Source organism: Apodemus sylvaticus, chromosome 11 (genome assembly GCF_947179515.1).
Source record: "Apodemus sylvaticus chromosome 11, mApoSyl1.1, whole genome shotgun sequence".
Classification (NCBI taxonomy): Eukaryota; Metazoa; Chordata; class Mammalia; order Rodentia; family Muridae; genus Apodemus; species Apodemus sylvaticus.
Genome location: NC_067482.1, coordinates 65,150,122 through 65,168,150, shown reverse-complemented (window position 1 = coordinate 65,168,150; position 18,029 = coordinate 65,150,122). Strand labels below are relative to the sequence as shown.

At 33.4% G+C, this 18,029-nt stretch overlaps 1 protein-coding gene across 12 annotated transcripts in view; it reads right to left on the bottom strand.

Moving 5' to 3' along the window:
• The window catches only part of Lcorl (ligand dependent nuclear receptor corepressor like), a 143,463-nt gene that overhangs the window by 28,026 nt on the left and 97,408 nt on the right, over positions 1-18,029 (bottom strand). For 8 of the 12 annotated variants that reach the window (XM_052199190.1, XM_052199188.1, XM_052199187.1 and 5 more), the window contains 2 exons: positions 16,887-17,138; positions 7,231-7,324 (listed from right to left, as the gene is read on the bottom strand). In XM_052199190.1, the coding sequence (XP_052055150.1) occupies positions 7,231-7,324; positions 16,887-17,138 (346 nt within the window). Of the gene's footprint in view, positions 1-1,294; positions 5,982-7,230; positions 7,325-16,886; positions 17,139-18,029 lie in introns of those variants that run through there. The other 4 variants (XM_052199195.1, XM_052199199.1, XM_052199197.1 and 1 more) reach the window with 4 other exon arrangements.

Here is an 18,029-nt window from a genome sequence, read left to right as displayed (position 1 = left end):
AAGAATAAAATATATTAAAGGAATTCTGTTTCAGAAAAGTATCCATTTTAATAAAACATCACCAAACTCTGTAGTGGGAATAGCCCTCCTCTCCTAATTCCATGTGCCTATCATTTGTTTCTAGTTGGCAAAAATATAATTTAGGGTAGGAATTGGGATAAACTGCTTACAAAACTGATCCAAGAGAATGTAGTTTTTAAAAATAATGGTTAGTTTGTTCACAGTATTAAAAATTAAAGGACTTTCTTTTAAAATAAGCAGTGAAATCAGTATTTTTATATTGTTCCCTGACATTGGAATCTACAGATACTATATAATAATTTATTGAGTTGTATACAATTATGTTGTCTGAGTAATAAAATACCAAAGCAAGTTCTGAGTATGTGATCAAAACTTCATGGAGAAAAATAACCATCAGGTTTAGCAAATGTTTTAGTAAGACTAACACACAATTTGGCATAAAGGATCACACAAAGCAAAAATAAACCAAAATAAAACAAACTCTTTATGTTCAATGCAAAAGACAAAAGATATAACCCCAGTATCAGTTTCTTTCGTAAATATTTTTTAAAATTAATTTTGTAGTGGTACATGTAAAATGATATAAGTAACCCGAGATTCAATGTCAAAAGTTATTTTAAAAATGTAGAGCAAAGAGGCAACATCAAATGATAGCTACCAAATATTAGATAATTATATCATTTTCCAGCAACTCAAATTTATGACTTCCAAGAAACAAAAGAAAAGCAAATATACCCTGAAGAATATACTTCAGCTTCTGGAGTAATGTTATGGCTTGTTAAGCATATTTATAACTGGTAATCAAGGGGAGTTACAAGTTTTTAGAATGTTATAATATATTTCAAAGATTAGTATCTTGTCTTAGCAGTTCCTAAAATGCTCAAAGGCATTTTTCTGTTAATGAAATGATTTGTACAGCTGGGAGAGTGTGTTTATTAGCATGCCCAAAGCTCAGGGTGCAATTTAAAAATGTGTAAGGCCTGTCAAAATAATAAAAAAAGCAGCACATGTTTAGTAAAATAAACATGTTATTTCACTTTGATTAATCTAATAAAATATGAAAAACTTCTGACTTCTGTCTACCTTTTCTGACATTCTAAGGACACCATTGAAAGGAAGAGTTTTCTTATTCAGTTTGCTAGTTTTAATACTGGAAATTAAAAAATACCAGTGTGGTTTCTGATACTAACCCAATAATATGAACAATAGATTAATATATTAGATTTTCAGGTATCAGAGTCTACCTTATAAAGCATGGAGGACAACTAAATTAATTAAATACAAAATTTTAAAATGTACTTATTTCATTTCAAGGATTTTTCCCTCTCATTTTTCCATCTTAGAATCTCAAAGAAAAACTTAATGAGTGAACAGACATATGTGTGAATCTCCAATTCACAATTTTTTCTCAAGTAATTATATAAAGATGCTAAAATGCTAATTTTGAGACAGTCTCACAATATGCCTTTGGTTGTCCTGGAGCTCACTCTGTAGACTAAGCTGGCCTAGAGCTCAGAGACTCACCTGCCTCTGCCTCCTAAATGTTCAGATTAAAGGCCACCTTAGTCTAACTGGCTTTCATGTTTTTTCTTTAGATCAATTCTTTCTAATTCTTCCTGTTTATTTATAAATCCAAGCATCTCATTTTTGTTTCTATGCCTGCTTTGTGTTAGAAATTTGTTGAATATTTCTTTGGAAAAGTCAAATTCTAATACAAAACAAAGCCAAAAAGAGTCCTTACAAGGAATCAAAGAATTCAGTATAGTCAAGTTTTACTTTACTTTTCTTTTACTGAATGAGTAAATTAACCACACACTGACAGTGTTGTAAATTTTAAGTGCAAAAGCATTGAAGTGCTTTACTACAAATTACAATCTAGAAACACGTTAACTGAACAATTAAAATTCATACAATCAGATTTAGATATATAACAACACAAAGTAGGAACAAAATTACAGTACATGTACAACACAAGACAGATACATGAATTCATTAGAAAATATTGTAATAAATAATTCATGAATTATAGTGCAATTGATTTATGCATAAATATAACTAATTGCCTAACAATCAGTTTATATTAACAAAATCTGTCAAAATCAAGGCAGCCACAGAGTTTTACTAAATTACTGCGACAATGAAAATACTGCAATTAAAAAAAAAACCCACAAGTATCTGCACTGTAAACAACTAAAAAAGAAATCAGTTTCACTAAAGTCAGTATACAGTTTAATATAAAATTGTCATCAGCTACCAGAAATTGTTTAAACAACTTTACTGAGCAGTAGTTTTCTAAAAACAGAGGCACTGTTTTTTTTTCTTTTCCTTCTTTTTTTATTTTAAATATAAAATACTTGAGGAACATTCAAATAAGTGGAAAGCATATAAGGGTTGCTTTCATATCATTAAAAGTCAGCTGAAACTGGATTTTTCAGAAACTGTCAATTAAGTAGTAACTGGTAACTAAATTTTTAAAGGAGTTTGAAAGTTTAACATAAAGTACATTTTAATAGAAGCAGTGTGGGGAGGGGAACCCATAAACTTCCCTGCCTTTCCTAGTTTGTATAATTAAAAAGTCAACTCAGTAATACAAACGTTATGTTTCTTTTAAAAGTTATGGGTTGATCATTACCTATAAACTATCAAAAAATATTTTAATTTACTATTTGACCAAAAATAAATAATAAGTACTAAAATGCTGCAAATTAACTTTAATATTACCTATAAAACTACTGATCACTGTGAAGTCAATAGCAAAATGATCCCTGATTTATGAATCCTGTAAAGTTTTTGGTCAGGTCATCTTTTAAATGATATAAAAGTGTTCTGTAAGTTTCCCTTTACTATAAACTTCTCAATCAATTTATCAATGCAAATATAGTGTGAGGAATAAAAAAGCTCAATACAATATAAATATTATGTAATGCATTCGAGCTCCCAAAGTTTTGCAAGTAAAATTCTGTATAAAGAGGTCAAGAAAATTGTTTTTGAAGTATTTACTTTTCAACTTTGTTTTTCAATGGGAGGAGGGGGGAAATATAATAAATAATCCATGTTCCGGTCCTCACAAAATATGGCTTAATTCTTTAAAAAGAAAGATGACCCTGACAAATGCTGTCTTGTAACCTATTAAGTATATTTTCTTGGGGGAAGAAAAAGATCAAGAGGATTCATACCCTAGTATGCAGGTAATGTTAACAGCTGGAAACGTTCAGTACAGATCTGAGACCAGGACATTACTGGCCATACATTTTCTCATTCTTCAGTTTCTTTAAATACATGCAAGCAGTTTTAAAGTTTAGTAGCTGAACAATCACATGTTCATGTGATTATTAAACACACACAAACACAAGTGTAGCAACACAAGTATTTGACAAGGTGCACTTATATTTAAATTCAGCTGTAAGAATTCCTTTTGGATTTAAAAAAAAAAGTGGCTTAGGAACATGACCAGAACCTGAATTCTAATAGAGAAAAGGGGTATAGGGGAGGATTCTCATCTATAAAGCAAATCTCCTTTCTTTACATGGAGGTACATGCTTTATTACATTTTACTACCAAAACTGCATACTTCATAAACCCACATGAATACTCTGACCCATATTTTTAAAAGAGTTTTATAAAAATTACTGGTTTCATATGAGTCTAGTAAAAGTTAAAATGCACTGCCCAGCTTCTAAATCTCCAAGTAGTAAAGAGTTTACATTACTGAAAGTTCAAAACAGCGTCAGTGTTAAATATCTGTAAATATATTCAAGACCCTGAACAAACTGCAAGTTTGGTTATTAGCAAAATGATAATGTATCACCCACCAAAATGAAATCTGTAATTCATCTTGATAAATTGAAAATGTTTTGAAATGTCACAGCAGCAAATATATTAAAGTTACACTGAGGTTTTTCAGTAGGAGTGTGTCACAATCCTTAAAGTAGTCATAACATCAACTAACCAGCACACTTAACCAAAATGACCATTCTCAAGCTTGTTCTGTGCACATTATAAACATGCTCTAAGTTGCATTCCAACTTTCTTTTCTAACCTTACACATTAGCTTATTTTTCAAATGAAAAACAAAATTAAATTACTTTAATAATTAAATTTAAATTACTTTTTGTTTTTAGTATTCCATCTTATATTAAAGGATTCTATAGCTTCTGGGGTTAACTATTTCAGCTTTTTTTTAAATTTAAATTATATACTTAATAACCCCAACTTCCTGCTAACTCAACAATTAAATGATAAATATTAAATTTTACTATACATATCCTTTAAGGTTTTCTCTTCTATCCTGGCGGATGCACTTTAGTGCATTCTGTATTTCATAGAATGCACTGTAGTGTATTAATACTGTATCTATTAGTTACTCTTGGTACAGAGGTAACTATTTAACTTTGATTGGTTCTTTGACATACTCACAATCATTGTAGGTATGTTACATAAAAGTGTTCACAAACTATTAATATCATATTTCCATTATAAGATGGTTCAACTGAATGGCTAGAATCTTTTTACCAATAAAAAAAATGTTTCACTTGACAATTACTTGTTTTTCCACATTTTATGCTATTGACTACTAAAGAAAACCTGAATCTTTTTTCACCTATTTATACAAGGATTAAATACAAACTATCAGAATTAATAAGCAACTCTGTAATTCTGTCCACAGTGAAAACCCTGAATAAAACTTTTTTTCAAAAGGCATGTAAGTGGTTTTTGAACTGTAAAATTTTATGTCTCCTGTCAGAGTGAGCATTTGTAATTTCCACGTGTGTATGTATATACACACACACAAAGACTCACACACCCCTGTACACATACACTCTCTCTCTTTCTCTCTCTCTCTCTCTCTCTCTCTCTCTCTCTCTCTCTCACACACACACACACACACACACACACACACACACACACACACACGTTCTCTAACAGTAATCTACACAGGCTTGCTGCTGTTTCTGCAGTTGCCAGTCCCTGAATCTGTCATATATAACCCAGTGTCTGGTAATCGTAGTTTCTTCTTCGGAGGAGTCTTCAGTGTTCCAGATCTTTCCTTTACCTTGTATTCTAAAGTGCTGTGAGGTACCCCATAGATTCCTTGTGCTTTGGAAACACTCATTTTTCCACTCATTACCATTGCAATAGCTTCTTCCATTATTTCATGATCATACTGTCGATAGCGGCCACGTTTTTTCCTGGGCTGCTTATTATCTTTCCGGTCCAGTCCATCTTCAGTGTTCTCAGAGGTTCCATCAACTGTTCCATTTTTAGAATTAAGACACAAAGGAGAGAGGTCCCCATGTAGAAAGTAAGAGTCAACACTTGAGTGAGTTACAGGCCCAGAACATTCTATTTTGTTCTGTTTAGGGAGTATATTTTTCAGTTTTTGGAGAGCTGATCCTTCAAGGACTGAAGAGGTTTTAGAAACTTGATACATGACATCCAGTAGACCCGAACCATCAGGTTGTGATTTTGAAACTGAATTTACTCGTAACTGAGGAATTTTTAACTGTACAGAAGGATTTGAAGTTTCATATTGAAGGCTTTCGTTTTTTTCTTTAAACTGAGTAACCATTTTCTGTAGAGTTAACTGATGGAGGTAACTGGAAGCTGTTGGGAATTTTAATTCTGAGGTTTCAAGTAGGTTGAGTTTACTTTTTTCTGTGCGCTCTGTTTGAGCTCTTGCCCACAAGGCTACTTTTTGCAGCACAGCACAAGTTTCTTTACTTTCTTTATATGAGTAACTATCATTGAAATCTCGAGTTTTGTTTTTAAAAGATGCAGGCTTCCCTGCTGGTAAGGCTTCTAAGTGGAGAAGTAAAGTTTTTTGAGGTATGCCATAAAGTATGCCTGCTTTATTTATGTCCAGTGCTCCAGACTGAATGTCTTTCAAAGCTTTTGAGAGCAAACCATCTGCAAACTCAGCACTTCTTTCCACATAGTCCTCTCTGTTTCTGTGTAGTCTCCTGGATGGATGGAATGAAACGATGGTAAACTGATGCATGAGAGACTCTCACACAGCTATGGAAGGGGAGGGTCCACTCCTTTATTATACTCCTTGCTTAGGTAACATCACTGCTCATTGCACTTTAGGTTTGTGAGATGTAGTAGTTACTCCTTATCAAAGCAAACGCTACAGTCCTGGTAGGACAATGTGTCAATGATACGGTGGCCTCAATGGGCAGACCTTCCAAGAACATAAAATCCTAACTGAGTATTTGTAAAAATATTCTCATGATGTTGCTTTTCCTCTGAAAGCTGCTTGCAGAGCAACACTTATAATTTTTATTTACAATTAGAGTTCCATTATAAAAATACCCAAATCCAAAAGGAGTTTTTGTTAGTAGAAACGTGACGTTACCGCTAAACAAGTAATAAAAGAGTCAACCCATATAAAGGAAATTTGTAGCAGCAAGAATACTTCCAAACACAGACAGCTCAATTCCACAGACTCATTTGTCCTCTACATAAAAACTTAAAATCTGAAAAAAGATGTATATGAACAATTTCATTTTAGAATGTTACTATGTTTCAAATGCAACTTTGTAATCTTGTATGTCTATTACACATGTGACTCCAGCTCTATTACAGCCTTAGTTGAAATAAATTCATCTCAGATTTAAATGGGACAAAAAAAAAAAGACTTCTATGCAGTTAGTGAGAAGATGCAAAAGTTACAAAAATCCAACAGAACAGCATTTCACTAGTAATTATTTATTAAGTTAATTTAGTGACAGTTTTAAAGACATGAAAGGACTTTTTTGTGGTGATACTAGGTAAATGTTAAGTTGTTTGCCACCACACTAAAGCAAAAATCTGCTTTACAAAGCTATCTGCTAGTTTTAGAATTAGTAACTACAGCAGTTTTAGAGATGGTTCATTTTTAAAAACTATTAAAATGACATATTTCCCTTAAAATGGCCTCTTGAGTATTTCAAGTTCTCTTACTTGTCCTGCTTCTTAGTTTGTATCCCATGATTAAATTGATAGTTCATTTTAGTAACATGAATTGAAGTTTGGTGATTGTTCTGATAACTTTTCTTTAACAGAAAGAAAAAAGAAAGAGAAGGGACAAATGAAGGTATGAGAGAGACAAACTTATGAGCGACAAAAATTCTGAGAAAGTTATGTCAGTCCTACTCAGCACAGAATTAAGTGTTCTCTGCAGAGGTCATTTATATTAATATTAAATTATATTTCCTAGATAGTGCTTACCCAGCCACTGCATTTTCAGAAGAAGGATCACATATGGATGACTCTTCAGATTTTATGCTGGTTTTCTTTGTAGAGAGATCTAAAACTCCATCCCCTATAATTATTGCAAGAGAAAACACTTTATATTTGCACAGAACCCTAGTCCTAACATTTCCTGTCCTATTTTGCTGATGTATGAATGGTATAATTCAACACATATTTACTCTGATGGTAGGACATGAATAGCACACGTTATGACAAAGCACAGGAGAGCTGGTACTGCCAGGTGGGATAGATAAAACCAAATACATTGATTTGCTTTCAGATTAACTTTTGGTCACTTTCCCATCACTGTGCAGTGTTAAGTCAATCTGACAGCTCATCCATGATTGGTTTTTCTCAAGGCTGGCACTTTGGAAAAGCTGAAACAGTCCAAGTTATAAAAGAAAGAATAGAATGTGTTATGCTTGAGAACTGAATACTTATCTATTATTTTAAACTGCTGGAACACACAACATTGAATCTGTGCCTATGTTATATCTAAGACTATATAAAGATAATACACATAACAATACAGAACTAGGAAAGACAACTGCTATAAAACATACCTTTCTGTATTTTTTATTAAAATGTAGTTACCACAGATATAATACTGAATTTTCACAATTAAAAAACTTAAATAATTCAGAAATTGTTAACAGGTTAAGGTCAGCACAGAATGGCCTATTAACTTAAAATCCAACAGTAAATAATACCAGGAATAAATATCTTCCTATTTGCTCAAAAACTGAAAAGGTAAGCCTTAGAAAGGAATCATGGAGAAAAAAAAATACCTGCTTGAAACTAGAAACCTAACAAGACTAAAGAAAATTTACTAGCTTTCACAGTAACAGAATCAATCCACATAAACAATTAAGTGTCTGGAGAGACATAAAGATGAATGAATAAAATACCATATTCATAACCTCTTGTAGAAATGGATAATCATGCAGTCTGTGTTTATTATGTACAAATCAATGTCATAGAATGGCAGCACGAAAACAAACAAGCATCCCTCGCCCTCACCAAAAAAACCCCAAAACAAAAACAAACAATAAAACCCCCCAAAAACCTCACAAAGTTCCCATGGCACTTGGTATCAAATAAGACAATCCAACAACAGTGCTGTTTTTTCATCTCTGAGGTTGTACACTTCAGTCCTGTTCTTTCCTTAGAGGAGTCCTACTCCCTCTCCTCATAATCTCACCGATCCTTCTCAAATCTTGTGAATCACTCACTTCCTTTGGGCATAATTTGGACTTGGTGGTTTGTCATCATTCTAGGTTTCCATTACAGCACTGTTATAGGCATTATTCACCATTTAGCAGGCCATCTTCTAGTTGCTATGGTTACTTGTCTAGTATATCTATTTTATTCAGTAAAACATAACTCTGTCTAGAAGAGTGCCTGGCAGAAATGATCAGAAAAATTTGCTAAAACTGAAAAACTGGAAAAACCTTAGTATTGAGTTACAGGTCAGAACACTTAGATCAGTAGAGTAAGGGAGAGAGATAAAGTTCCTGCTACACAAAAATTATTATTCCAAGTACCTTGACAAGTTTACTTCTAGGTTTAGTTTTCATTAAACTCTTGTATTTCTCATGTGTCCCACCACTTGTACTTAGTTCCTCAAAAGTGCTACAGGATACAGTTATTTCTCAAACTGAAAAAGAACATTCCCTCTGTCTAGAACATTCTTTACATCTGTTCAACTTTTGTATATCTATTCTCAAGGCACAGATCTCTGCAAGCACAGGCTCTTTCCCACGTCAGCAGCATCTTGCAACACAGCAGTGTACATTTACTGACTTGGGTTTTCTTCCTGTGAGTTAAAGTTATGTTTGAAAATAAATTTTAGAGTTACAGATATTATGTTTCCATGTATGCTTACCACATGCTTGCCTGGTGCCCATGGAGGTCATAAGAGGGCATCAGACACCTGCTACAGGAGTCACCATGTGGGTACTGAAAATGGAACCTAGGTCCGCTGCACGAGCAGCAAGTGTTTTAGCTGTTGAGCCATCTCTTCAGTCTCAAGAAACAATTCTTTAGGAGAACTAAATTAATATTCATTAAAATTAATGAATAAAATAATAGATTTTTCTGTTTCAGTATCTCATTTCTATTAATTATAAATTGAAGTTTTACTATTTTAAGAACTTTTCAGAGCATTTTCTTCACAAAATGACTATTGCCTGACCCTTTTTCAAGTTAGGTTTTAATATACACAGCTTAAACAGCAGGGAAGGGGACACACTTTTCCCCTAACTCTAATTGTTAGCCAAAGTTTAAGAACAAATCACGTCCATGTAATTTAAAAATCTTCTAGACATTTGATGTGTTTAATTAATTAATTCTTCAAAGTAAAAAAAATCCTTTCATATATAGTGTAATAAGTAGTGATGTTCTGGGTGGGGCAACAAAGCTTTCTTTTTCCTTTTTCAATCACCATCACATAGAAAAAGTAATATTATTTCTATTTTCAAACTGGATGAGCTATTTCTAAGTCTTATTCTATCCTTTAAGAGACCTACTCATATCAGGTTATTAGATTCTAACGTTTTTCTCTGTAGAAGTTTAAATGTGACAACACATTTTTAGTCCCTCTCCATAACTAAGATGACTGTATTACATATATTAAAAGTCTAGTCTCGTTCTAAACAGATTTGACAAGGTAATATAGTCTATCTAGTGAAAATGAAAACATTCTTGAATATATTTTTGTCATATTACACTGAAAAATTTCAGTCTATGTCAATATACACAGTAAACACAAGTACATAAATAAGTATATACATAGATATTCTAATCTGTCTTAAACTTTTAGATTCATTTTAGAAATCCATAGAAAATATCACATTTTCTTATAGTTTCCACTTATATTACAATATTTTGCTACTACTCCTTTTCAAGCATAAAGTCTGAAGACTAGGAGCTGGAGAAAATTGTCAGTCCAAGTACTGTCTGAACTGGAAAAGAGAAATGTAGTAAGGACAGACTGGGAAGATCAGAAATGGAGGCAGAGCATTTTCTGGGTCCTAGGGATAATGTGTATGTTGTTATATGGTAGCTCTATCTGCTGTTGCTCTTTATGAATGTAAATATCTTAAGTACTAATGACCAACTCAGTAGATAGGAAGTATTCACTATGCTCTCATGATAATATATTTGAATAAGTAACAATATATTCTCTTTAATATATGGTAGTTTACTTTCCATTCACTTGTGAGTAGGTATCCTTGTCTAGTTTTCCATTCTAGGTATTTGTTGTCTTAGAGGCAATACACTGATGTAAGCACCTTACTAAGTATGTCATCTTACGTTCAAGTTATAGGACTTTTTCTAACTTACACCTACAAGTCAAAGTGGATAATGATCCATGTGTATTTTCAATGTTGATAGGTATTCCAAATATTCATGATAAAAACTTGTGCATTTAGCATGCAATTTATATGAATTTCTAAAGCACAGAAAACTACTTTCCATATAAATGCATAAATTGGTGGTATTAGTAAATTAGTCAGAGAACTTAAACGATTTAAAGAGATCTTAACTATATTTCTAGACATGTATTTGTTCTTCATAAGAAAATAAGTTAGAAATACATGAGTCAATACTATGTTAATTAATTTTAGGTGATTACATGCTTATTATACTTTTATTTTTTCTGTATGTTTAAAAACTGCCCAAAGAATAAACACAATAGTGTTTTTATTTACTAGCTGCACACTACCATTGAACCGCAGAATTTAATTGCCTGTGACCAAACCCTACTGAAAATATTCAAAGGTAAAGGTAGGCCAACATAACTTTTCAATAAGGACATATAATTAATTGTGTATATTATAACATCAAAGACAAATCCAAAGGTAGACTGATGTTTAAAATTTTAAGTCATGACAATGCTGAACAATTTCATCAGCATCAATGTTTTATCTGTCTTTTGACAAAAATTAAAAATTATTTCTAAACTGATCTCACCGTTTTCTTCCAAAGCTCTTGTAATACAAAATTGTTTTCTGTTCTTTTAAGGTCCTAATTCTTTTCTCATCTCCTCTCAGATTTTGTTGCTGTTGTTGTTGTTATATGGTACTATACTAGCCTTGATAACTAACGTCTACACACTTTTCTGCATCATCCCCTACCTAGGTGTCTTTCACAACTTTGCAGCATACTATTTATGTGAATTCTATACTATGTCACTTTCATGTAACTTGTCTAGTCTAAAAACAAATTTCATAGAGGTATATAGGGTTAGAATCTATTTAAGATTTATTTTTAATAAAGTAAAACTACTTAATAGATTTTCTATAGTATTCATTTCTTAAAATAATGGCATAAAAGTGGTAGTAATTCAATTATTACCATCTTCATTAATTAACCCAGTATTGGCTTACTCAGTTCTGATAATAAACAGCACATATAACCAGCACATAACATTTTATTCAGTAGATCCTTACTGACTAATGAGTAGTACAGAATTCAATGAACTTTGTTCACTGAATCAGTAATGCTCACTAAGGAAAGAGTGTTAGCAGTTTCTTTCAAAGAGCTAAAAGTAACTTTTAACCAATTCTCTTTTTAAAAGGGAAACGATCAAGGACTTTCTTCAGAAATGTCAAGATAATCATTAATGCTTAGTTGAATTTAAATATAAAGTGAAAAAAATCATTTGTTAGCTCCTTACAGTATTACTGGCTTCTAGTTGCTATACAATGCAAATCATGAGGTTCTGTTCACACTTGACTATGACTTTGAAGTCACATTATCTATCATGAATATTAAATATACCAAAACAAATTATGGCTTATTACATGAAGGGCAATGACTACAAATGAAAAGGAATACTGTCAGGATAAAGAAAATTTTTTATAAATAAATTCCACAAAAATGTTAAAATTATCACTAATTATAAAACTGTTGTCATAATCTTTGCTTAAACAAAGTAATGTCAGTATCATTAAAATGCCTTATGGCCTTTTCATCTTACCTCTCTAGTCATGCTTTATCCCTTCGAATAGGCCCTTTCCCCTCCTCCTCACCCAATGTATTGCTTAGTAAGTCATTGGCTTTGCACTGTTTCTTACAGCACTCTTAGGGGAAGTTTTATGGTTTCAGCTGCTAATCTGAAATTATTTAATTTCATTAAATAATTATGGTATTTAACTGACTGCCAGAAAATATTTGTAGTGTAATAAAATAAAACATGAAAATATATAATTCTCTTCTATGATGGAAAGTGTGTAAAGTGCTTTGTTTGCATTTGACTGCATGGCTAAGGGACTTGAAAGAAGCATGACTGTAAAACTAGTGTGAGAAGGACATTTGAGGAACATGGATAGACCTCTTTAAATGGTCAAAGAACTTGAGGATATTTCTATTTCAAGCAAATATTCATCAAAAGGTTACCTTTAAAAGAGGAATTTAATAACCAAGTAGGCAGGATGACCCATTCTGTGTAATCAGTCTTTTTCTAGCCATCTCTGTTTGTTTCTGCCCAATGGTCCCATGAATATAGTGGCCATGGTGGAGAGATGGAGGCTATCTCAGCCTCAACAACATGGACTTCCACTCAACAAGGCTGGCTTGACTATATAGCTGCTGCTGAGTGGCAAATCATCCTGCAGCAGAGACCAACACTGAGCCCGGACGTGGTGCCATTCCTTGGCTTGGCTAATGTAGGTAGGCCACTTCCTTCATGGAGAGGGTAATGTTTGTCCTTATTGGAGTAGATATTATTTCTGGTTATGGATTTTCATTTCCTGCATATAATGCTTTTCTGTCCAAACTACTATCCATCAGCACAGTCTACACAACATCACTTTTGACAAAGGAACTAATTTCCCAGCTAGAAAAGTGTGACAGTATACTTAACATCGTGGACTCCACTGGCTAGACCATGTTCCTTACATCTTGAAGCAGTGGCTAATAGAATGGTAGATCAGCCTTTTAAACACTGTTTACTGATATCACTAAATAGGTGGCAATATCCTAGAGCTCTGGAGAATCATCTAGAAGGCAGTATATGCTTTGAGTTAGTGTCTAAGCCTGGTCTACAGAGTGAGTTCCAGGACAGCTAGGGCTATACAGAAAAACCCTGCCTCAAAAAAACTAAATGCAAAACACCAAAAAAAAAAAAAAAAAAAAAAAAAAAAAAAAAAAAAGGTACAGGAAGTTCCACTCTTCGTCCCCAGTGATCCATGAGGAAAATTTTGCTTCCTATTCCTAGACTTTACTGGCCTAGAAGTTTTGGCTTCAGAGGAGGAAATACTTCCACTAGGAAACACTACAAACATTCTACTGAACTGGACACTAAGCCTCTCTACTAGCTATTTGGGACTTTTGAAGTTCTTTACATCAACAGACTTATAAGGAAGGAACAACAGCAACTAAAGAGATGACCTAGTGCGTAAAAGCACTTGCTGTTCTTCTAGAAGACCTTGGTTGGTACCCATCACCCAACTGATGGCTGAAAACAATCAGTAACTCAAATTCCAGGGACTTCCATGCTCATTTCTGGCTTCTACAAAAGTATACATATAGTGCATAGAGATACATACAGGCAAAACACATAAAGAACTCTTTAAAAAGGAGGAAGGAAAGTGAGAAAGGAAGAAAGGAGGGAAGAAAAGGTGCTAGAAGGGGTGACTGATCCAAACTACAAGGGGAAAAATTGGACTGCTTCTCTACAATGGAGAATTGTAAATCTGTATTCTTATATGTTAACTCGTGTAAAGCCAAAAGACTATTCCTCAAAGGGTGTTGCCACCTACTTTAAAATATATAATACACTTGTAGTACATGGGATAGTTCTATCATGTTTGGCAGAATTATATCCTCATTAGTGTTTGCATTTGGAAACTAAATGCAATGCAAAGAAAAGCGACTGGGTGTCAAACCGACAAGGGTGGACTTGTGAAAGCTAATCTTGGGTGTTAAATTGATATAAACTAGTGTTACCTCAGAAAGAGGAAATCTTAATAGAGAAACTTCCTCCATCAGATTGCCCTTTGGGAATGTCTGTAGGCAATTTTCTTGATTAATGAGTGATGTGGGAGGGCTTAAACTATTGTGGGTAGTAGGACTCTGGGTAGATGGTCATAGGTTAAGAAGGAAACTGAGTATGACACAGAAAACAAGCAACCATGGTTCCTGCCTCTGCTCTTGCTTGACTTCCTGTCTTGATTTCCCTCAATCAACGATCAGGATGTTTAAGTCAAATATACCCTTTCTGCACCAAGTTGCTTTTGGTCATCATGTTTACCAGAGCAACAGAAAGCAACAAGGACACTGCTGTAATTTAACATATGGGAATTTAGACAACAGCTTTACTGTTTTATTAATATTAGTTTTCTAATTACAGGACAAAATAATTGATGGTTAATTAGCAAAGTTAACAAGACTATAAGTGATGAAAACTGCATTCTCTTACCAAAGAAGTCATATTCTAGAAACTTCATTAGTCAAAATTCTATCCTGTTCAGTGTTGAACAGTAAATGTGTTTTTCATATTGACCCCTTAACATTTTTATGAGCAGTGTAAGGTAGAGACCTATTGTCAACCTCCTTCCGGCTGTGTAGCAATTGCCATGGAATATTAACAGAATAGAACATATTCTCCAGTGATTTCTACTGATACCTGCATTTGCTAGGATTTCAGTAATGCCCAAGAAATTTCTGAGCTTTTACTGATTTATATTCTGACCGGCAGGACCCAGTTCTAATTACTGCACTATATGTCCTTCATGGGTCCTTCTCAGTACCTTGATTTTATTATTCTTATCTCTTTAAGACTTGCTTGTCAATTTTAAGATCAGGAAATCATTTCATTTTAGTAAAACCAACAAACTAGTAAAATTCTGACCAGACATTAAATATGCAAAAGCATTCCTAATCAGCTGAGATATAACAACTTATTTTGAAATATTATTTTATGCCTGTCAAAAAGGTATATGATGTTCTCTGTAAGGTCTTACATAACCTATTGGCTTCATTTTTTTAGTATTTACTTATTATGATTTTACTTTTTTTTTTTTTTTAAAGATAGGGCTCTCGTAGTCCAGGCTGGCTTTGAACTTCCAATCTTCCTGCCTTTCCCTTTTTAAGTGCTGAGATTATGGACTTGTACAATATCCTACTGTATTCAATTTGATAAAATTTATTTAAAATTTTGAACTTATATCTGTAAGTTTCAATTTTCCTTTCTTTTGCCATCTTTTTCTATTTGCAAGCATAAGTCTGTCAGACACCAAGGTTCATGTTCCACCCTATAGAGTGCTACATTGCTTCTGTAAAAGCAGAGGAGATACACAGTATAGATAGCAAATAAAAATATAAAAACCCCATGCTTTACAATGTCCAAAAGTCAAAAGTAAGATATATATTTTCTTAAGTCTTATATTATAGTTATATTTTACCTTTCTTATAGTCTAATAGTTTAACGTTTTCATAAACATAACTATTATAGTCTAAAATCAGGTTTCAAATGAGGTGGATTACTTCCATCATTCAATATCGACGAGTCTCTAGAGACGGTTTCTTCTAAACAGACTACTGTGCTCATCCCTTAGAGTCCAAAACACAAACGCATTCTAGGATCATTTCAATGACACTTAAAAAAAAATCTTCCCAGTTTTCCAATTTTTGAGTCATCTTTTGTGAATATCACTGGATCATTACCTATATCTTATCTCTGATCAAGTATGGGATAAATCAGGAATGATACCCCCTTTACTTTTTTCAAGAAGTGATATGATCCCTAAACCATTCAAAAAAATAAAAAAAACCCCTACCTGTTCCCTTTCTCTCATCTCCAGACAAGCCATTTTTTATTTGGCATCTTCCCACATTTTAATTAATTAATTAATTAATTAATTAATTAATTTTCGGAGACAGGGTTTCTCTGTGTAACCCTGGCTGTCTTGGAACTCACTCTGTAGACAAGGCTGGCCTCGAACTCAGAAATCTGACAGCCTCTGCCTCCCAAGTGCTGGGATTACAGGCATGTGCCACCACTGCCCATCCCTACATTTTTAAAAGGCTTTTTCTTTGGTCTTCTGTGAAGACACAGATTATCTTACAAATAAACTCAACATGATAACTTATCTCTATGTTTTAAATGAAAGGAGTGTAGTGTACTTATCACATGTACAATTTAACCCTTTCCAGTTATATCATAAAAAGATAAAACAAAACTGGGAAGTAAGGGGCAGTGAAGAGATGGCCTAGCAGCTTAAGAGCAATTGATGCTCTAAAAGTGACCTGGGTTTGAGTCTCAGCATCTACATGGCATCTCACAACAACCTGTAACTCCAGTTCCAGATGGTCCTACACCCTCTTCTGACTTCTGAAGTCACATGGTTCGCATGTGTCACACTGACATACATGTATGAAAAACATACACATAAAACATTTTGTATATATATAAATATATGATGCACTGCCATCATACATACGCAAGTAACATAAAAGGTAAATCATTAAAAACTGCATCACAAAGCTGTGTATCTTAATCTTTATGGTCTACGCAATATAAATGAAATAAGGAAAGAAAGGTAACTTTCCTTATGAACATAAATCATGTTTAAATATTTTACAACAAAAATGTATTATATATATATCTTAAACAAACAACTTACCTTGCTGAGCAGTTTGCTCTTGCATTCGAGTCACAGTGAGGTCTAAGGGGCCTTCTTGCTCATCCTGAAGACAGTTCTCTGCTTGGTTCATTTGGATACTTTTACATACGAGACTTGCTCCAATTGAACCATTTCTATTTTCTTGAATTTTACCGCTTTTTGAGATGTACTCAATTGCAAACTGACGTATCATTTTTTTCATTAATTCCTGAGCAACTAAGGGAATGTTAGGATCACAGTTCTGAGGAAGATCTGGGGAAGAAATAAATATATCGTTAAAAGACAAATATGAACAACCTGGGGTTATACAGAGAAATGACATTATTAGTATCTAGTGGCAGTTCACTAAATGGCCAGTAGTCTCTTTGACTCAGAAATAGCAGCTATTCTTCTGAAATGTAACTTTGAAAAAATTCATTTATTTCTATCCCAAACAAAAGTACAGATCAAACAATTAAGCACAGGAGCAGGACTTAACCTCTACAATTAAATGTTCATTAAAACATTTTATTAGATATTAAAATTACATTTAGTATTTGACTACAAACCTTGTATGTGAGCCAAAGGTATACAATATACATCAATGACTAAGAAGATAGCTAAGCTTTAGAAACAATGATTATTTTCTTACATTCATTCTATCAAGTGTATTTTGTGTAATACACTCAATTGTCATCAAAGACTTATTTCTTTTTACACAGAAAAATGGTCACTGTAGTAAGCAACAGGCAAGTTCAGTGACCTAGATAGTTGCCATCAAGATTCAAGATTTGCTAATATCCTGATGCATTGCTTCCTTAAATTTGTAGGAGGGCTGCTGAAGAATGAGCTGTCTAGAATTATGGTATTTCATTTATTAAAGAAAAATTGCAGCGGCATCCAACAGTGTCCTATAAAAGGGAAGTATTATTTACTATTGAAGATCTTGACCATACAAAGCAGGTTGATCAGCTACAACCATAGTAAAGCTCTCACACAGGCTTGTGCCTACTTTGTCATTCATATTCATTCTCTCTCTCTCTCTCTCTCTCTCTCTCTCTCTCTCTCTCTCTCTCTCTCTCTCTCTCTCTCTCTCTCTCTCTCTTTCTTCTTCCCTCCTTCCCTCCCCCCTCCTTCTTTCTGTCTGACAGAAACCTGTAAAAT